At 45.0% G+C, this 22,811-nt stretch overlaps 3 protein-coding genes across 3 annotated transcripts in view; 1 reads left to right on the plus strand and 2 right to left on the minus strand.

Annotated features, from left to right (window-relative positions):
• The window catches only part of LOC119386375 (zeta-sarcoglycan-like), a gene marked incomplete at its 5' end in the record, with an annotated part of 259,967 nt that overhangs the window by 69,933 nt on the left and 167,223 nt on the right, over window positions 1-22,811 (plus strand). The gene's annotated exons all lie outside the window — the stretch shown is intronic.
• On the minus strand, window positions 15,066-16,252 carry LOC119388374 (4-hydroxy-2-oxoglutarate aldolase, mitochondrial). The gene has a single exon (XM_037656079.2). The coding sequence runs from the start codon at window positions 16,170-16,172 to the stop codon at window positions 15,201-15,203; it is 972 nt and encodes a 323-aa protein (XP_037512007.1). The 5' UTR covers window positions 16,173-16,252; the 3' UTR covers window positions 15,066-15,200.
• LOC119388373 (uncharacterized) overlaps window positions 18,680-22,811 on the minus strand; it is a 37,187-nt gene continuing 33,055 nt past the window's right edge. The window contains exon 6 of the mRNA XM_037656075.2: window positions 18,680-22,414. Within this exon, the coding sequence (XP_037512003.1) occupies window positions 22,024-22,414 (391 nt within the window). The 3' untranslated portion in view covers window positions 18,680-22,023. The remainder of the gene's footprint in view (window positions 22,415-22,811) is intronic.

Here is a 22,811-nt window from a genome sequence, read left to right on the forward strand (position 1 = left end):
TAACGTATAGGGGATGTTATTTGTTGTAGTTATGATGTACTTGTGAAGAAAGTAAAGTGAACGAAAAGATAACTTGCCGCCGGCAGGGACCAAACCTGCGACCTTCGAATAACGTGTCCGATGCTCTTCCACTGAGCTACGGCGGCGGTCATCCTCCCGTCCACTTTATGGGGTATATCTGTGCATTTAAACCTGGGAGTGTTAGTCACCCATGATGGCGTATGTAGAACACTCTTTTTCTGCCTGCTGGCGTCACGAAGCACGTGGTCTTTCTACGAGCTGGCAGCTGACCAATAATCCCTCGCAAGCTACCTGAAGGCATCATGTCTGCCAGAACGAGACCCTCGCTATGAATGAACGAAAGAAGGGGAGTTTTAAGGGCTCTGTTTTCTTTGCTCGATACAACATTAATTAGAACTAACAGACTGACAGAACTAACAGAACTAACAAACTGATAGACGCAAAGTGAACAGCACTGACCCGTTAGAAAAGTGACGCCAGGTAAAAGGAGGTTCGTAATATGACTAGCAGAGAAAGTTTAACTGCAAGCTACACAGACCGGTGCCCGTGACATTAAACTTCATTCAGATATTAAAATTTCTAGCACGCAACATACACATTATTGGCATACTTGATTCGTTACAGAAGCAAGAGCAAGTACTAACTCAAAGAAACTGCAATGGTACAAACAAAAAAGTCACAGTTTCACCGCAAGGGCGAAGCAATGAATGCGATAGCAAGAAACTAATGCTATACGAAGTGAGGCTCGCCAATGGATACTCTCAGTTTGAATAGCGCTCCTGTTGCAAAGGCGGCGAAGCAGCGAAGGAAACTAGCGTGCTTCAAGTGTCGAGCTGTGACACTTGATAGTTCGCGCTCATTTTCTGTTTGTTCGTTTAGCGGCGTCCCTTGAGCTCGAGTGACTTTAGTACGCTCCGTAACATGAGCGCGGACATCACGGTGAAAGCGTGAAACATCCCTCTTCCCCTCAGCACGAGAAAACCGCGCGAGCAGACATCGGAAGGGCAAGGTTCTCCCTGCGCAAATATAAGAAGAAGCGAGCGAGCTCGCCGACGACTTTTAAATCCGCCCGTCGCGCTCCTAGCGCCATCTCGTTGGTAATGAAGAAACTCTTATTATCGCCTGTCGTCTCCGAGTTCGTCCAGTGGTAAAGGGTGTGTATATAACGCTCGCCGTTAGCTACGTGGAGGATCTGGGTTTCGTGGCGTAGTGGTTAGCGCCACTTGCTGCGGAGCAAGAGGTCCCTGGTTCGATTCCGCGCTTCAAAAGCATTTTTCTGAATTATTTTTCTTTGGGACTTTTATATATATACACATACTTATACATATACGGTGCATGACGACGGTGACGGCAAAATTCAGCCGAGACTGTCCATATAATTGCTATCGCAATAAAAAAAAACGATGCCATGCGCTATATACTTTTATACTTATTCAGCGTCTTGCGGCCCAACAAGGAACTGTACAAGCCAGAAGCGCACAACGTTGATATTCACTGCTTTACCTCGCGAGCCACCCCGGCAAATGGTCGTTCATTCGGAAGTGCCATTATATTTTCGGTTTCTCGCATTCATTTTCTTTTTTTCCTCCATTCAACTCAGGTACGCCGGAACCTGAGGAAACCACGCTGTATGAAGCTTCTGAAGGTAAGGTCGCAAAGTTTTCTTCAGTCTTAGTATTTCGTTTTACGAACTATTGCACTCGTGCGTCCTTGGACTTATTTCATTCGTGATGTTTTTCATTTCTACTTGTTTTTGCCTGGTAATGTTCTTTTCCATGTTGTTTCCTATGTCTCGAAGTAAAATGGCTTATCAGGTTACAATTCCTAAGCAGCACGAGCGTGTAGTTTACTGAGAGGTCATCTCGTGACGTAATGTTATGACGTCACCATGGCGTCAGTACGACGGCACAAATTTACGTTGAGGTCATGAGACTTTCGGAACGTCGTCGGCCCACATATATGCACTTGAATATCACGGGACTTTTGAGCAACTTTTATTACTTAGTCTTTTTTTTCTTGCATCATTTGTGCTGAAGCAGCCGTATCGCGATGTCTCGCCAAATCTCGAAACTTCGGCACTCGCCGTGAGACGTTTAAAGGCTTTTGCCTAAAAAAAAGTAACTCTCTTGCGCAGTACAAACGCCTCTGATGTGCACCACGGGAAGGATGAAGACATCTCCTGTTCTGCCAGAGGATGGGCTCTGCGATTACCTGATTTACACCGCGGTAAGCATCAGCACGAGAAGCAGCAAGAAGTCGGCCAACGCGACAGTCATGGAGCGTCCAACAGGAAATGGTGAGAGGCACTTGATGCGTCAGAGAAGTGCAAGCCTACACTGGAGTTTTGCGATATCGCATAGTTGAGACGTTCCGTACGTATTCCAGTAGTTCCTAATGCTTTCCGCGCGATTGTAACAAAAACTGAATAGAATTGTCATGGAATCTATATAAATTCCGTAAATCTATACGGAAATTATACGGGATTATCATATGGTATAGCGAATGGTTCAATTTAAATTCCAAAATTGAACCGTATATACGGTGCACCACATTTGGCTGAAGAGTGTAGAATATTCGCTCATACATTTCTGTAATGGACACTTTTATCGTATGTTGCGTACACAGAGTACAACAAGATACGCTAATAATTATTTCAAACAGCGGACTCTCAACATTGTTTACGGAAATAAATTATTCGAATATAATGTGGGGCCTTTCTTGTAATTCTGTTCCGAATGATCTCTAAGCTAAACATATTTGCCGGCGTTAGAGAATTTATTTGAATATTTGAATACATTTTATCGGAGTTTTGGCACGCAAAAGCCCAGAATTAGGCTTCTTTTTTTATGATTCGCCGTTGTTATCCTCAGCCATGCATGCCTTTTACGTTTAGCTACATGCGCGTCCATTTCAGGGGCCACGTACAAGGAATTCAGAAAACGAGCAAAAGAAGCGGAAAGTACCAAGTACGCTGTGTCCCTGGAAGGCGACTTCTTGGTTCACGGAGAAAAGTACGTGCACATGTACCCCAGGGAGATATTCGTGCCATTCATTGACAACAACATCAAGGGATTTGGTATGGCCTACCTCAACATGGACATTACTACCTACCTGAAGCATCACCAGAGTCGCATCGAGTATACCATCACTGTACGTGAACCACCCTCTTCCCTGTTTCGCTGAGATGATGACGTTGGCCTTAAGACAAAAAAAATCTGTACACTACCTAATCATTGACTTAGGTGTCTGCTTGTGGCACTCGCAAGTCGACGTTCGTGTGTCCTTGGGTTAATGTGTTTCGCGCGCTGCCGAAGTGGATCCCAGAGGCCACGTAGAAAGAAGCGCGTAGTTGAAATCTGCTCCTGCAGGTGCCGCAACGATCCCATTTGTTCACGATCTTTCAATGAACTCAATCAATCAATTTTCATTCACAATCCTGACAGTTAATCGAACCTTATCCTAAGTAAAGTTATGCTTCGATATTATATGTATCCAATATGACTCTTAACTTGAACTAGAACCATCGATTTTTATTTTTAAAAGACATTTTAAGACTATTCTTAAAACCGGAAGTAAGTGCTCGGCCGGAAGTGCCTGGAATTCAGAAACAAGGAGGAATGGAGCACAACAAACCTGATTCCTTCACCCGACGTGACCCTGAAAACCTAATTGGCGTGCACAAGGAAACATACAACCTGTAAGGATTATACGAGGAAATATCTCAGCAAAAGCACGTGTAGGTTCTTGCGTGTTCCAATATTGCACTAATATAGAATAAGTTGATACATCGAAGTGATGCCTTATTATCTTTCGCAGCTTAAGTTCCGACCTTTAGTCGATATTTTGTTGAGTGGAGATAACGGACACAAAGAGCTGGAAAGTCAATTGCTTGAACACGATATTTGCTCTTCGGACAAGGAAGTAACTGGGAAGCGGTGACAGCGGCCGGTGGTCGTCGAAGCCGTCGAAGCAAGCAAACAGTGGATATCTAAAGAGAAGAGTGTACGTACTCAAATACTAACTGACTGACTTGTTGTCATGGCTCCACGAAAGACTACGAAAGTATAGTCGACACGAAGTGACATCGTGAGCGTTTTTCTCAGCAACGTAGCTCGTGCGTCAAAACAAAATAGCTCGAACGCACGTGAATATATTACTGCGCTTTCTGTTAAGCATGACCACCTCTCACGCTCCGTCTCCCGCTGCTAGCACACGCACTCCCGAAAACGTCACATTCAATAAATGACAGCCATGTCGTTTCTGCAAGGCTTCATCAAACCTATCCCATGTCGGTTTCATCTAAGCAAGAGGATGCTGTGTTTTCAACATTATGTATGTCTGGAATGGTTCATTAAGCATAGGTCAGCAAAAAAATTGGAGCTCACTCAAACTCTGGAAATATATCTTGCTCTGAGGGCTCACTCGAACTTAAACTCACTAAAATTTTCCTCAACAGGACTCACTCGGACTCAGACTCACTAAACTTTTTCTCATCCAGACTCACTCGGACTCAAACTCACCAACATATTACTCAGCCGGACTCACTAAGACTCAGATCGGGCCGTGAGTCTGAGTCGACTCATGAGTGAGTTTCCCGACCTATGGTCATAAGTGATAGAACAGCGCAAAGGCCGCATAACTCAATTGCTGCGGCCCATGCTTGGTTTATTTTTCTTCGTTATATGGGAGCTCCTTTGTTAAGCACACGTGATTATAGATCCAGCAATGAAAATGGCGCTCGTGCTACGCACACGGGGCAGTCGGTTACGAGTCAAGTGTCAACGTTCTTCTGCCACTGTCACTGTAGCCACACAGGAAAATTAAAATGCGATTGAATTACGGGTGCCCGTTATGTTTTTTCGTGGTCCAACCTCTTCCGCCTTCAATCCCCCTTTGCCCTCTATTCGCAGCGCATGGATGTCGTCGTGAAGAAGCTCGACAAGTCTGCCTACAGCTTCTTCATCATCGCTGCCCTCGCGCCCAAAGGGGAGGACAGGAGCACCTTTGCAAATCAACTCTACGACACTGTGTACGCTATGTATCACTTCTTACCCATCATCTACTTGCCAATCCTTCGTTGTTTTTGCATTGATCGTAGTGAGGAAGCCTATAGATAAATTTAAAATTAATAAAATTCACAGGTGTTCCCGTCTGAAAAAAAAATGATCTATTTTTTTTTTTACCAATGTACCAATGAAACGCATTCCTCATTCTCTTTAAGGAAGAGCCAGTGGTCAAAATGAAAGTTTTATTTGTCTACTGAAATTGGTGAGCAGCAATTTTCACCTCGGGAAATAGCTCTCTAACGATGCTGTTGAAGGTAAAAAAAAAATACATGTAATAAAGTAATCGGCAAAGCCTAAGTAGACTAGATTAATCTGACACCGTACGCTCCTCCTCTCATGCCCCAATCAGTTGCATTTAGTGATCATGGTAGAAGTAATTCATACGTAAATTATGCATCCACAACAGTTACTAGCTGTCACATCTCGGGCCCCGCAACCCAGTCCTACGATTTCTTTTTTTTTTTTTGTAAGAACATAGAATAATCACGTACGTGTGCATGGTGGCTTTCGCAGGCGGCCTTCGCAGGTAAATGCCATATAAGTGCGCTGGTGAACGAAGCATCCATGAAAGCATCAAGATATTGTTTTGCTACTGTAAAAAGTGTGTTAAAACGGTGTAAAAAGTGTGTAAAAAGTGTGTTCGCGTCGTTGAACGTGCAGGCACGAGTACCCAGCAGTGTTCGTTAGCCACCTCACGAACACGAAAGCAAAGCCCTGCCGAGTCATACCTTCTAGCTTCTGGAAGTACGAGGACACCAACAACTCCTACATCGCCAGCATTGTAAGTCGAGAGCCCTCGCTCTTCGTTACGCCGATAAAAATGAAGCGTTCTCTGTGATGGAAAACACGGTTTTATCACGAGTTTTTTTCACAAACCACTTCTCTAGCAGTAACAGCCTGATTTGATATTCACCCTTGTTCAGTTTACGGGGCTGCCTTTTTGTTTCTTTGGACATATCACCATAAAAAGGACATGACCCACGTATTTGCGCATTCTCTTGTGAAAAAAAAAATAATAATACCGGGTGGGTAAGTTAAAAAAATACCTCTTAATTTATGTAGCATATACGATGTCTCTGATATTCCGAAAGTTAAACACCCATAATAACGTCGTCTACCATTAGTAACGTGAAGCGCACCTCGATTTATTATTGATTTCCTCCGACCTCTTCATGGCCTCATTAAGCGCAGACTTAGCGGTAATTGGTGCAAGTAGTACTCGGCTAACGATATGAATCTGTTTCTCTCTCTTTCTGATGCAGAAAGATGCCCTGCGCATGAAGCGCGTGATTAACCGGAACGACGTGCACCACGTCGTGTCCTTCACGGCGGCAGTCTTCTCGTTTACCATCACCAAGAGGACGGAGAACAACATCGATGGGTGGACCAAACTGCAGTGCGAGAGCTGCCGGCTGCTTTCGATAAACGACGTAAGGGGCCCCGAAGCCGCATGAACGGCCTTGCCATTGTCTTTGAATTTACAAACTATTCTGAGAGAGAAAGAGAATGGAAAGGAAAATTACAGGTATAGTTTTAAGGGACAAGAATAGAGCAGAGTGGGTCAGGGAACAAACGGATGTTAAGCGCATCTTATCCGAAATCAAGAAGAAGAAATGGGCACGGGCAGGGCATGTAGGCAAGGTAACCCCTGGTCATTAGGAATAAGAGCCTGGATTCCAAGAGAAGGCAAACGCGCGATGGGGAGGCAGGAAGTTAGGTGGGCAGATGAGATAAAGAAATTCGCGATTATAACGCGGCCGCAGCAAGCACAGGACCGGGTTGATTGGCGGAACATGGGAGACACTTTTGCCCTGCAGTGGGCGCAGTCAGGCTGATGATGATTATGAGAGGGATAACACTATCTCAGCCTTATCTCTTGCTATACTTTCAACATGCTCATACTGCGCTATGTAACATATAGTCGATGTTACGGCTTCACGGAAAGGACGGCGCAAGTATCAAGCTCAACATGGCTGTATAACAGGAGTACACATTTAAATGTGATGCGCATCTGCAGACAATTAACGAATGCCTTGTAAGATCCTGAGAGCCAGGTTCTCGGGCCCCATTCAGCCGCCGCATAGGTTATGAAGTACGCTAGCCTAATGCGGTTTGAAACTTCGTACGGCGAAACTATACGCCTATAGTCAAATTACACCCACCAGGAGAGCCGAGTCAGCCTTGGTACCTCACAGTAGTCCAATCTTAGAATCTTAACGCTACGAAAACTAGTATAACGACCGATATCCGGTGCTCAGATTGAGCAGCTAAAATTTGATGATGGCTTTATTACCATTGTAATACCGTTGTGTTTTAGAATTCGTTTGGCGATTTTAATACAAGTGATATCCGCTATCGCTCTCAAAATTCATCTACGTCTTTCTAGCGGTAGCCAGCACGGTAGTGGCAGTACACGTTTGTTTCACTTTTCTGTTCAACTAATATTTCTTTAAACACCTCAGTTCGGTACATTTCGTACAGAACATATGCTCCTTTTGCGCAAGTTGGACGCAGTAAGGCTTTTCTTTTTTTTTTTGCTCTATTTTTTTTCGCTCTCCCAAAATCGGTCGTCCAACTGAATGTTTGGGAAGTCCTGACATATGATATGAGCATTACGTCTATACAATATGGAAAGTAGTAAGAGTTACCGGAATCAGCAGAAAAGTTTACGTGAAGAAAATCACAGGAACTACAAGCAGAGGTCAAACTGAAAACGCGCGATCAGGTTGACCAAAGGGATGCATGTGAGGCTGCTCTGAACAGGTCTTCTTACAAGTGAAGTGTTTTTTTTTACCTATAGAAGATGATACGTGCCACATTGCTTTGAGAATATTTATATTCACTAGAGGATAAGATTTGCTAGCATGGATAAAAAAGATAGTACGCGACTTCGAGTGTCAATAAAAGTGATAAGTGTCAAAAGGCTTGTTCAAGAACGAAAGAGTGCCTATCAAAATATGGCTAGCTGCGATATGTTAATCTGCCAACTAGTCCATATGTCCTTGTTAAACCAGTCGTAAAATACATATATAAAACGAGCATGCTCAAGTGAGCCCCCTCCTTTTTAGTTACCAGGTCTCTAAAGTGATTTTTAATAAGGATCCACTTGCCTATTTCGAGGCAAAAATATGGAAATTTTAGGGTTTTTTTATTTAACCGTACAATTATATATGGAAGGAAGAATAACGATAGACTTCACGCCCCTAATGAAGAAAAAGGAAAAAATCCGGCGCATGCGATGACCACGCACTTCGAGAACATTAAGACCTTTACTGGACCGGCTTTTAATATACAAACCCAACGCAAAGCCCAATCACAAACAAAAGGCTGACGTCATTCCGTCGCTTACGCATTTCCTTTTAAAAGTGTACTTCAAGCATTTTTTTTTTGTTCGTTACAGGTTTGCAAAGGGGTCAACTTTACAATTGGCACGAAGGGAAAGAATGTCGGCATTCACTACGACTACAGAAGGGCCGACAGAACCTGGAGAACCTACGAGACTGAGCAGTCAATATACAAAAAGGTTTGCATTTTATTTGCAGATATGCTTACGCCATTTGACGCTAGTTTCGCTGTTTCTGGCGGGCGGTCACAATCGCAGAGAACAACTGGCAGGAAACACAAAACCTAGCTGTAGCGTAACTGCACTGTCCTGAAACAGAAAACAGCAGCGCAGCTGTCTCATTGCGCCTTTTAAGGTCAAGGACGCTCGATAGCGTGGGCCGCATGTAGTCAACCAACTCACTCATATGAATAGACTCATATTCAGTTCGAGCCGCGAGTCTGAGTCTGAGCGAGTCAGGGCGCGTAATATTTTGGTGAGCTTGAGTCCGAGTGAGTCTGGTTGAGAAAAATTCTAGTGTGCCTGATTCCGAGTGAGTCCGGTTGAAGGAAACTTTGGCGAGTCTGGATCCGAGTGAGCACTAAGCGCAAAATATATTTGAGCGAGTCCGAGTAACTCCACTTTTAGGGGCGTAGCTCCTCTTAGTCTAACCTTGTCACGTCTCCGTTGTCCGGCGTAAACGGCAGATGGCGCGGTCTCATAGAAGTACATACAAACTGCAGTTCAGGGACGATATTCTAGATGGCGCTGTACACAATCATGTCGTCAACACCGTTTCTCGTCTCATTTCCTAGATGGCGTTGGTCCAATAGAATTGTGTGCAATATGGCGCTTGTGTGAATCGACACTAGATGACGCTAGAAGATGGCGCTAGATGGCGCTAGATGGCGCTAGAAAAACGAAATAAGGAGGGAAAGGTTTTATGATAATTCAAGGGGAAGCGCTTTACTGTTTGAAGCAAGGTCGGGCTGCCTGAGAACGCGTAGTTATAAAGCGAGATTCAGTAACGAAGAAGAACTATGTACATGCTGCGGGGGAACTAAGGAAACGATGGAACATGTACTGATTGAATGTGGCGATATTCACCCAGGTATACGTGTGGGCACGAGTCTACATGAAGCCTTGGGTTTTAGGGACAACAATGGAAAGCTGAACACGCCCGCGATAGAAATAAGTAAGAGACGGTTAGAGTATTGGTGGCAGAAAAGTAGAGATAAAGTACAAAAATAAATAATTGGGGGAAAAAAGGTTATTCTGCCTTAAGAGGCAGAGAGATGGACTGTGAATTTATATTTTTTGTTATAATAACATAGATTTCATCAATGTAGATAAGGCATTAGGACAACATGAAACAAGGAAGTTTTTTTTTCTTTTTTTTTTTTATCCTTCGAGCCCGGTGGCAGACATGTCACCGCCCCGTTATAAAGGGGACGCTCATAGCATCCATCCATCCATCCTCTCCGATTGGCTGCTGCGCGGGCTGCGCGGGGATGCGCGGGGAACGAGCGCCTCTCTCATTCTCCTGGATCGTCACTGTAAGTGTCGGATCGTTGGCGGAGCATGGACGATGCGCAGCGGCGGGCGCTCGCTTGGCGGCAGCCAAGCGCATCCCGAGACGGTGCGCGCCAAGGACGCCGCTGCGAAACGGGCTCAACGCGAAGCCGATCCCGAGGCCATGATTGCTTCAGGGGCTTCGCCCAAGCTCTTCATCATTCACCCGTGGATATGCTGTTTTTTTTTTTGCCGACTTATATGGCGGGCCGTAAGAAAACCAATAATGCCTGGAATTTCAGAGGCATGGCTCGATTTTCAGAAATCTGGACTATAGATATTTGCAGCCAATTTTGTCCTAGCTTAGTTATTTGAAGTAATTGAAGCTTATGTGCAATGGTTATCTGAGCTTCACTCCCAACGGGGCAGTTCCTGCAGTCGAAATTTTGATGCTGAGTTAGTTTTTAAAAAATGTTGACTGGCTTCATGAAACCGCCCTTCCAGTCCCACGATACCCGATTGGATACCTTACTTTCTAGTGTTCATATATTATGCAGCTTCAACGTACCAGCCTAATACATGACGTTAAATCTTCACTGCTCTGTTTATATAGGTCAATGAAAAGTGCTTTCACGATAAGGATCATGAGAGTAAGACTATACTTTGTCCACTTGCATGTCGTAATGAGGATTGATTTGAACAGCACTTATCTCCGTGAACGGTGTTTGGGTGTAAGTTGACTATGCACAGTCCGCGAATGGCTATTGTCATGACGATATCCTCGTTGTAATGATCGCTATCCTGACAATGGAACAATGGATGATCGCTATCCTGACAATTTATCTCGGCGAACGGCCACCCGGTGCAATAAACTGTACTTACAAAATGAGTTTTCTGAATACGGGCCATTGTCGGCTGCCCAAAATTGTCATTTGTACGTGTCCTAAATTTCACTTCAGCTTCGCATTCATTAAAAGAGTACTGGTAGCCGTTATCTGTTCGGATGGGTATTGTCTTTCATTATAGTGTAGGACTTCACATAATGAATTGACAATCAACGACGTGAAGCAAATATGAATCCATGCTTATGATCATGTTTTAGTCATGGCATACGTTTCTGAGCGTCACTCTGCACTGACTCCGTCGGTGCTCTAAAAATGTTTGCAGCCCTCATGCTTCCCACACACCATACTAAATTTCTCGCAACATCCTTGCATTCCGCAGATCAAATATTGCTCATTATGCGCTCAAAAGTAGTGCATTTTTGATAAAGGCGTAATTCATTATAAAAGACTAGCTTTTTCAAGGATGTTCGAAGGTTACTTTAGACGACAATCGAGGAAAGCCGCCTTAAAGCTGTAAAATATTCATATGATATGCGACCATGTCCACTTCATTTTCCTTCTCTTTACACTTTGCTGCTCATCGCCCACTATTCATATGTAACCAGCGTTTAAAGATTGCTATTGAAGTATGAGACCTCGACGTTTCAGTTCTCAATGTGGCCTCAATAAATTTATCCACGAAAACGCCCGCATAACACCCACTGACATAGTGCTAAATTTATAGGTAACTAGAGGCTGCCCTGACGCTGCGATATTTAATTCAGCGACTGAGAGAATAGTGAGTGTAGCATGGATGACTAATTCGTGCCCGTTGCTTCAGACGTTCTCAAATGTGGCGACATATATTACGCTTTATCTTCCTAAATATTCAAGACGATGTCTTTCTAAATGCATATAAAGGCTTTGTTCCGGCGCACACCCATTGTAATTGCGAATCGTTTGTATTTATGGTGCAGTATTTTGTTTTATGTGATCGAATCGCAAAGTTGCAACACCGTTTAAGCCAGGGCAACTAAATTTGGGCAAATCCACGCTACATCCAATTAACTCCATGCTGACCGAGTCGATGTATACAGCACCGGCAGAGCTTTCTTTCGGGTATTAGTTGTATAAAAACTATTATGCAGTACCAACATTAATTTCAGTGTTCAATGACATATATTCAAGCAAAGATCGCGTCTATACTCGTCAAAACGCTTAAGGCCCGAACACACGTACGCGTTGCAGCGCGTCAACGCGTGACTTTTTGACGCGGCGTCGCGCCCTCTCCCTATGGGGAGAGAGGGCGCGTGGCTACGCGAAGCTGCGCGCCCTCCCTCTCCACAGGGAGAGGACGCGACGCCGCGCCAAAAAGTCAAGCGTTGACGCGTTGCAACGCGTACGTGTGTTCGGGCCTTTAAACGCGCATATATAATTGCTACGTAGAGATATTAGAGGCTCATAACTTGCGTCTTATCATCCTTCAAACACAGATAAGGCTCACTTCAGCTATAACTTGTGTCTCGCCCTTTGTAATAAGCCCCTAAACCTTTTCGGACGCTATGTACACAATTGAGTACACCACTTTGTTTTTTTTTTTAGATGTGAAGCATCTTACAGCGGAGTTCAATCCGGTGGTGGTGGTGTGCGGCGTGACCACCCTAACTGCGCATGCGCAAACCCTCTCCACTTCTCCTCTCCCCCTTCCCCTCTCCATTTCCCATCTTCTCTCCCCCTCTCCACTTCCCCTCTCCCATTTCCCCCTCACCACTCCCCCTCTGAAACGCGAACTCTACATGCCGAAACACTGCTTCGCATCGCCTCAAGGTCCCCTTTAGCGGGAGATGGTGTGGTTTTTTTTAGTTGTATCGACTAGTGGCTAAGCAAGAGCCAAATACACTGAGCTTTGGATGAATTGAATCTCCTGCCTAATAAATTTGTCTTCATTTAACTTCATTTTGTAGTGTACTGTTGCCACAGATCGGCAAAAAAGTTCGAGCTCACTCAGGCTCACTCAGCGAATATATTCTGCTCTGAGTGCTCACTCGGACTAAGATTCACTAAACTTTTTCTCAACCGGACTCACTTGGACTCAAACTCACCAACATATTACTCAGCCGGACTCACTCAGACTCATACTCACGGCTTGACATGAGTCTGAGGGAGCCTGAGTGAGTCGACTCACGAGTCCGTGAGCGTAAAACTATATGTTTTCGATCTTGATGTCCATGCTCTGTAATGCCCATATCTCACATAATCGGTGTTCTACGATACGCCTTTTGATCTTATACCTTCAAGCACGAGTTATCAGCAATCCAGCAATCCAGTAAGGACATTTTTTATTAAATACCCGACTCACACGAGATATCTTTATCGAGAACTATTCGTGTAAGAGTGCGGGTGGGTCATGGCACCCTTCCCAATTCACGTCCCTGACCACAAAATATTGAGGTCACGCATGAACATGAGTGCGTTGAGATATGTGTGAATAGACGAGTATAAACGTAAGCCGATAAAAGGCTGGCAGTAATGCTGAAGATGAGTAGATAGGACCATAGGTCGGCAATAAAAGGTGGAGCTCACTCAGACTCACTCAAGAAACATGTTTTGCGCTTAGGGCTCACTCGGACTCAAACTCACCCATATTTTCCTCAACCGGACTCACTCGGACTCAGATTCACTAAAGGTTTCCTCTACCGGACTCACTCAGACTCAAGCTCACCAAAATATTACTCACCCGGACTCCCTCAGACTCAGACTCACGGGCCGATATGAGTGTGAGTGAGTCTGTGTGAGTCGACTCATGAGTGAGTTTGCCGATCTATGACTGTTGCATACGATTACTTTGCTGAAGGCACTACCACGTTCGAAGAGTCGTTCGACGTGCCGCTTCCCGCGAGCCACGTCTAAAGCACGATTTTTTTTTTTGCTCGAAATTGACATAACCGCAAAAGAATTCGCACTATATTTCTAGTCTGACACATGAATATATTTATGTAAAAACAAGGCATCAATGACTTCAGAATAGATATTTCATTACAATTTAATTGAAAACAATTACAATAACACAAATAAATTAGTGTATTATGACATTATTTTTGTTGCAATAGAATACTGAGTGCCTTGAAATAACAATGTATCGATTTGACGCGTTTACAGATATTTCTTCATAGGCCATGGCGTCTGAGAGTGTTAATCACTAAAGCAACGTTGTCAATAAAGTAGGCATCACGCCGAATCGTATATCGACGTGTATATTGCGTGATGACGTCGTTTTAAACGACATGTCAATGTTTACAAGTATGCAGAAACAGCAGGCGTACTGCGCACTATTCGTTTTCCGATTCTTTCGCAAATGAAGTGGTAACGATATACATGATCAATATATGAACAAGTGGATTCGAAATCTCCAGCATCGCACTTCATATAGTTTTTGACGCATTACTCTATATACCACTGAGGCAACACTCGCGCATTCGGCTAATTATTTTCCGTAGCGTGCGTGACGCAACAAAGCACAGTGACTGTGCGAACATCAGCACCCATCATTGCTTTCGGGCTCTTGATTTCGTCATCCACAGCTGCAGCTAGCGTTTTCTCACATGAGAGCTCACGGAAACACGGGAACCGGAATCGCCATGTTTGACATCGACGCCGACGAAGCGAGCAAGTGCAGCAGCACACACCGGTTCCGGAGACTGAAACATCTAAAGGACGTCATGTCAAAGCTAAAGAAAAACAATGAGGAGCAAAATAAACGAGCTGCCACCTGAATGACAACAGGACTTTTCATTATGAAATTGGAATTGGGGTATGGGACTTTATGCTGTATTCTATTACATTACTGGGTAAGCGGAGGGCCGGGGTTACCATAGGCGTGCGCATAGGAGGAGCAGGGGCGGGGGGGGGGGGGGGCGGCCGCCCCCTTTTCACCTAAGGGGGGGGGGGGGCGGCAAAGTCAGCCCCACATATTGACATAATAGGGAGGGGAGGAGCTGCGACACGGGCGGGCCGAGGCGCAATGTCAGCGCCATGCATTGACATAATTGGGAGGGGGGGCGCTGCGACGAACCTTCGCCCCCCCTGAAGGGGAACCCTGCGCACGCCTATGGTGGTTACTATTAAGTACATGTACAGTATACTATACGTGTATTTATTAGCCTCTCTTCCTTCTTCATTTTAAAAAGTAAAGGAGGAAGATAAGTACCGAGGTTCCCATTTACAGGAGTAACTGACACGCCACGCCCATTCCTGCCTTGTGGGTTATACGATTTCCGGTTTCATGGGGGTGGGGTGTGCACACTGTCGATGGTAGTAATTTTATGCATTCATAGTCACCGCGCATAGCATAACAAAGATTTATCTATTTAATACGTGCGAGGCAATAACGATCTGTCTACGCAACATTGCACTCGAGCTCGTTCCGCACTCCACCTCGCGGCCCTATCTATGTGTTCAGAATCCTTCTTCCGTAAAGATCTTCCTCAGTTCAGAAAGTTCACCTTCGGTAAGTGGTAACAGGGGTGACCTAACTGGACCTCCGTACAGCCCGAACCATTCCATAGATGCCTTCACCCCCGCAATGCCGAAACGCTTGGTCACGCCGGCGTTGGGCGCTATAAGACGGCGTTGCAAGTTGCGCGCCTCCTTCGCGTCTCCCTTTTCGTGGAGCTCCTGCAGGCGACAAACCTCGGCGCCGAGCGTGTTGGCGAGAGCGCACACGCCGCCGACAGCGCCAACTTGTAGCGACGGCAGCAGGAAGCCAGCGGAGCCGGCCAACACCTGAAAGCCGTACTGTCTCGTCTTGTGCACTACGTAGCCGATCTTAGCGATCTCTCCGCCGCTGTCCTTCATGCCGATCACGTTCGGGTGCGCCGACATACGTATCGCCACGTCGGCCGGCAGGTCGACACCCGTGTTACCGGGCACACTGTACAGAATCACGGGCACCGGGCTCTCGTCGGCCACTCGGGCGAAGTGCTTTTCGAGGGCATCAGCTGTCATGCGTCCTTTGTAGAAGCAGGGCGTAACGACTAGCACTGCGGACGCGCCGGCCTTTGCGGACTGCGTTGCGAATTCGATCGTGGCCTGCGTGGACTCCTGGCCCGCACCAACGATGAGGAGCTTATCGTCGGGCAGCGAGGACTTCACTCGACGCACGATCTCAAGCCTCTCGTCGGCCGACAGAAGCACACATTCGCCGGTAGAACCATGGACGACAAGACCACGGAACGGTAGCGAATACCAGCGCTTCAAGTTGTGCTCGAGCTTCTCGTACGACACACGACCCGAGCCGGCGTCGAAGGGAGTCGTAATCGGCGGGTAAACGCCGGAGATGTTGATACGATTTCCTTGAGACGCTCGCCGCAGCGCGTTAATACGAGACCCGACGAGCGCCTGGATAGAGCGCGAAAACTTGGCGAGCATGGTGACGTTGGGTAGCACAACTGAATTATTTCTGCATGCAGCGAGCTTCAAGTTGTGGATGGTGGCGCGACAACCTTAGTACAGCGCTTGTCAGGCGCCACGTCTCCCACGTTGCGACTTGCGAGACTGGAGATAGCGACCGAAAGAAGGCGCGGCAGCAGGTTCCTTGCTCGGCTTCCCTTCTGTAATTTGACGCCGTGTCAAATGCGGGCCGATAAGCCTATCTTTCGACACACGCTTCTCGGAATTCGCGCTTTCCCCCACTTCGTATGAGCGTCTCTGTAAAAGCTTACCACTAGGCGCCTTTTCATTCTGGGCTGTGCAGTTTACGGTACCTTGCACTGAACGTTCGATAAGACAAAACCACGTGTTGCAGGCACGTGCAAGCGTTTAATATGCTTTGAAACAAGAACTACGCGAAAATTAGGAGCCCAACCACACTCACTTTGAATATTTCAAATAAAGTTGTATCCATCCATCCTATGCGAAAATAGATGAAAGATATGATTGGCCAGAAATTGTGCTTCGACCAGCTGGAATTCATTTAGCTCATTATTTAAGCGCTTTTTTATGCGTCTCGTCGAAACGCGGCGGCAGCGGAAAGGAAGAGGACTGGCAAGGACACTGCGTTCCATGCATCAAAAGTGTTGGTGAACGGCAGCACAGTACAAAGCTTTTGCACAGCATTTTTACGGGGGATCTCACAGCTATTCATTAAAGCAAATATTTGTTTTTATCGAGGTTGCAATTATTGTAAATGTACAATCGCGGCGTCAAATGAAACGCGAACAGCGCGCCGTCCATCGCCATGGACAGACGCGCACATGCGCAGTGCTACCGAACTGGATGTGCGCTAGTGATGCAGAACTATCGGCAAATTGACTATCGAGAGCATCGATAGTTTCTTTAAAACTATCAATAGTGTAAACAAACTATCTATAGTACTACTATCGACAAACTATCGATAGTGCAATCGGTAGTACCATCGTTAATATTGCTAGGTTGCTAGCTATATATTATTTCCATGTGCGTTTATTGCTTTGTTTTGATGTATTCGGGCTTCACCCACAGACTGTTCGGATCGAATCCCGGCCGCGGCTGCTGCATTTTCGATGGAGGCGAAAATGTTTAAGGCCTGTGTACTTATATGTAGGTGCACGTTAAAGGGCCCCTCACCAGGTTTGACAATTTTGAGCTAACGAGCGCAATGCATACACTCGGCGTTCACGATCACGTCTGCCAAAATTTGCAACGCTACGCGCCGCGGAAATGGGTCAAATTGTACTGTGCACAACGGCATCGACGATTCGTTGTGCAGCGAAGCCCACCAGCAGGGGAAATCGTAACTGCCACATACATTACCTGATGCTTTGTCTTCTTTAATTACAAAATAGGCGTCTACGCAGTATCCAGTCACCGTACGAGCACCCAAACGTCTAATAAATCCGCAAGTGCACAGCAAAGGCATAGTCCCTCAATACTTTTCAGTTCCTCAATGGCAAAGGTTTCTTCAATTCTTGTACCTGCCACGCAAACGAATTAGCAGCAACCTTCTTCATTAGAGAGTAGAAAGCCACTTCTTGGAATAGTGTCATGGAGAAACATAATTATGCCAACAGAGATTATTACAAGATACCAATGAATCAGGTGGCCTGAAGCATCATCGCATAGTGAACTTGCTCAATTGCGACGAGCCGCTACGGATATCTACTTCAAACGCCAGCTGCTACATTTCAGGTCAAATAATAAATGCGCAAATGATGGATTTCTTAGCGCAGCTGATAGTTTTAACAATCTCGCGAGGTAACCTAAAGCAGGGCATACAGAGACCTTTTAACGCAACGCACGCTCTCGAGTGCCTGAAGTTTCACCTCACTTGACGACTTCCCAAGGGAATTTCTGGGTACATAAGGGCGCTAGTTTTGCTCGGTGACACAGGGTAGCCACCATGAAATGTGCTTACATCGCTAACATTGGACGATGTTTTGGTGGCTTTTTAGCATGCTTTTTAGTCCCGTGCCTTCTCGGCGGCTGCTCGCGAACCGCGCGGAAGTACGTCAGTTCTGTGCGCTGACGTGATTGAGCGCTGCGCCCGCTAGGTGGCGATAGTTGCACCCGGAGGCTTGTTTTTGAAACCGAAACTGACACTGGTCGGTAATGAGGAGCCTGCAATTATATGTCGCGCGCTGCAGCAAACGATGCGCCATGTTGTGACTAACAGGGCCCCAGTAACACATTGCAGCAAAAACACATGAGGCCAAAATTTTTTGAGTCAGTACCCCTTTAAACTGCGCATCTATCATAGGCGTGCACAGGGTTCCCCATCGGGGGAGGGGGGGCGAAGATTCATCGCAGCTCCCCCCCCCCCTACTAAGTATGGGGCAGATTTTGAGCTCCACCCCCCCTCCACTCTTAGGCAAAAAAGCACGTTTTTTCCATACAAGAAGTTAACATATTCATTTACACACACGAAAGACTTATTCAAGCATAGGAAAAGGAACAGTATGTTCTTCCAGTATTGTTTATTAATAGATATTAACAAAACTAAAAAATGTGCTTAGCATCAGTACACATTGCAAAGTGCCATACAGATTATCTGTGACCTCATCTTCATCATCAGTGGTAACACATTCAGACTTCAACATCAAATTTAGCTGCAATAAGCAGCCATGGCATCCTGCTTACATTCTGAATGCCAGTAGTACTGAAAAATGCATCCTACTTGCATCACGTGAGCCATTTCCTTGCTTCCCTATTTCATTTGCTTTGAGTGAGGTATATTATCTCCAACAACCTCTGACCAGCTTTGACATTCAGTCTTTGGAATGGGTATTGACGAAGACAGCACCGGTAAACAGCTGTACTAATTGTTCTCATGTACTACTGAAGTCAAAAGTTCACGTGGTGTGGGGTCTAGCCAAGAGTTTTGTGTTTCTGCAGCCCAGGTATGCAGGATCGCAAAGCATTTTACCAAGCTGTAGATACAAAATACATGAAAATTTGGCTTTTGCCGTGAAATCCACACCTGTTAAACTTTGAACACTAAGCTACATAAGGTAACGTCACAATAACTGCCGCAAGTGCTTATAACTGCAATCGGGAAAACATTACTAGCAATGCAAGACTAGATACCTTTCGCACATACAAATGTGAGAACAATGTAGAAGGGGGAAAAATAAACAAGTATGCTTTAGCAGTAGTATACACAGCTATGAAAGTTAAGCAACAAGCACTAAATAATACACGTGAAAATACAAATAATGAACTGGAATCACTGCAACCTGCGCTGGGCAAGACAAGTTCAGGGAAAACCACACCAGCTTGTCACAACACAGCACAAACAAGGTCATGCGGAGAAATTGTGGCCAATCAGATGTGACAAGGTGATACACAAAATAAGCTCCTTTTAAAAAACCTAATATAAATATGAACTCGTATGTAAATAGATATGTATACATCTCATATCACATGGGAGAAAATGATATAAAAACCTAAGCACGCACTCTAATCTCTGCAACAAGCACACGTTGACCAATCTTATTGAAGCAGGACCTCACAGGGTGCTCCGATGATACCACAGTGCCAGAAACTTTATTTTCCATCAATTCTGCTGGCGAGCCCGCACCGCCCAAGTTCACGCATGTGCCATAGTGCAGGATGAACCAAGTAAAAACCAAACAACGCGCCAAGTTCACACATTTTGATTTATATGACGATTGTTGCTGCAACTGCCGCTGCCAATCTTGCAATATTCAGCTAATAGTGGTAGCAGCTACTATGAAGCAAAACTGAGGCGTGCGAATATTAAAAAAATGTTCAGAAACTGAACAGATGAGTTGTGCGCAGAGTGCATTTGACCAAAGTAATGTGATGAGGTTCAACAATGAGATGCGACAAAACGTTTCACCCCGAGATTGGCGAGAAGGTGGGAGAGCTTAAAGCTACAATGAACGATGTGCTGCCACGTTGGCCACCGGGCCACCAAACAAGCTTACATTAGCAAGCTAACACCAGGTGAAAGAAAGTGCGTATGCTTAAAAAACAAGCAGAATGCAAATAATTAATGCCGCTCTGGCAGCGAACTGCCAACCCCGTTTCCAGCAACACACCAATGCTTGTTCATTCCGAAAAAGCTAAGAGCGCATAAGTTGGGTACATATTATGGCAAGGTGCAATGAAGAAGGCACCATCTACATGATGGACTATAACCGCATGCACATGGCAACTACAGCATTGCATCATCACATACATCATAATGAATAGAGGATGTAAAGTTTGTAGTATACTATAGCAGCATTCAACAAACTCAATTCCTGGCGAAGCATGATTTGAAGCGGGCGGTAAAATATACATTGTGACTCGAAGCTACTGATGCATTGATGATGCGCTGTGAACAACAAAAATAGGCGTTGTGCTGACTAAAACCGGCACGAAAACAAGCAGCTCCTTCGACTACTGATCAGCACTCCCGATGGAAAGCGATGGAAAAGGAAAAAAACATCCAAGAAAGCAGATAAACAGCAATCATAAATTATGAAGGAACGTTCCAGTAAGCAAACAGCTGCTTCATAGCCCAGGAACGAACACTGAAATTTTTAGTCAGAATAAGCAAAATAATTATGCAGCAAGAGAAAAAAAATTCTGAAATAGTTACTCCTAAAAACGTAGAAACTTTACTTTGCGCAGTGGATGCCAGTGAGTAGTACTGTTAAGAGATCAGTGTGTGTATATGCAATGAGGGTAAAGAAACATTGTACACAATAACATTACACATTTGATTTCTATCTTCATTTGAGATCTTGGTGCCTAGTAGAGGGTGTTTGTATTCTTCAAAGATACTTCTGAACTTTTCATCGGCAGAAAAAAAAGAAACGAGTCCAGAGAAAACTGCATGGATAAACATGAACAATGTAGTCATTCATCTCCACAAAAGGAGCACAAATTGAATAAATTGAACTAGCATCCATCCAGCTATAGTAACGGTACACTTTCGTACCAATGTGCAATATGTTGGCAATATTAAGTATATACAGATAGTGCATTAAAGTGCACTATGCAAAAGATGCACAAAAAATGTGCACTTTGTTGTATGGGTGCGAATTCATTACAATAACTAAGTAGTTCGTGGTCAAAATTCATGCAGCACACTAGCATTTTGTTCATATTCAATAAGTCTGGTACTGACAACAAAAAAAAAGAATGATATATAAATGTAAAAAACCACAACAAAATGTGTTACCAGACTAGAATGAACTAGAAAAATTGGGGAAAATTCTAAACATTCCCTCTGTGTATCTTGTCACGTCAGTAAAAATTAATTTTTACTTGAGAGAACGAAGGACGAAACTTGTGTTGCTGAACTTCACAAAAAGGCATCAAGGTTCAGCCTTATGTTTTTACATGATTGCAGCTGCAGCTTATTTAAGCACCTACTGAAAACAGTTGAGGGACCTGTCTCAATGCAGATCGCACATATCACAATCGTTATTCCAAAAGCTAATAAAATTTCTTTAAACATCCAAGCACGTAATAGCCACTCGACTGCTAATGGTTCAGTGAGCACAAGCCAAAAGATAAAAATGTGGTCACATACACAGCCAACTCATCTCCAATACTGACCTATCTATCATGTTATAGCAAGTGCTTTAAGTGATTAGCCACCGTATAAGAAAGCCAAAGGATAGAATGAATCCGTTAGCAAAGAACCTAAGAACAAATGTAAAAAAATATATTAACTCTCAAACAATTGCTATAATTGATGGAAAACCACAGCCTTGCTGTAATTGTCACTGCCCTCAAAACTTCACAACGGCAGTCATAGCCAAATTAAAGTGTGTACATACAAACGAATTCACAGTCTTGTTACTTCGTCACGATCTAAGCCATCTGCCCTGGGCTGCATCGAATTTGCACTGGATGCAACAGACGTGGGAGGGGGAAGTGGAACAGCAAGTGGAATTTTGTCCTCGTGGTCCGAGAGGTGTGAAGGCGAAAGACGCGACTCGACGCTGCCAGCTTCAGAAAAATCCGTGCTCTCCGAGAGGCCCGTGCAGCGCGAGAAATCGGTGCTGCAGCGTGATTCGAGCCCATCCCAGGACCCCTTGGGTGTGGGAACAGTGCTGGCCGGAAGGCTACGCGATGCCTGACGACGGGCAGCTGCCGAAGAGGCCTTGGGGAGCGTCGCAAATTGCTTTTGCTGCGAGACCGGTGATGCATGCGTCGTAGAGGTTGCTGAACTTGCCCTGCACAGACCGTAGCAACGGGTACTACAGCATCGCCACTGTCCCCGCATGTGCTTCAGTAGCACCGTACTGAAAAGTGCACCACTGCATACAAAATGCATGCCCTCATGACAACTGAAATCCTGTACGTAATATAAAATCTTCTACTTCTTCAGATATACCATTCATTAACATACAAAACATTGTTACACTCTAAGAAACTTATTACTTTAAGTAGTAACCCAGCTAGTGAATGAAAAAAGGACTTGTTCAGCTTCAGAATCAGTTTAAGCCAGTATTACATAGAAGAACAGACTGTTGGGCGAGTTGGTAATGCATACTGTAAAAACTGTTACTGTACTGTTGGTATGCGCTTGTGTCGTCCGTTTCTTTGTCCACATTTTTCGCGCAGTTTTTC

The sequence above is a fragment of the Rhipicephalus sanguineus genome, chromosome 3, assembly GCF_013339695.2.
Source record: "Rhipicephalus sanguineus isolate Rsan-2018 chromosome 3, BIME_Rsan_1.4, whole genome shotgun sequence".
NCBI classification, from domain to species: Eukaryota; Metazoa; Arthropoda; class Arachnida; order Ixodida; family Ixodidae; genus Rhipicephalus; species Rhipicephalus sanguineus.

Excerpts from the sequence above, each read along its gene's own strand:
- LOC119388374 (XM_037656079.2), bottom strand. The coding sequence starts at position 16,172 with ATGCTCGCCAAGTTTTCGCGCTCTATCCAGGCGCTCGTCGGGTCTCGT.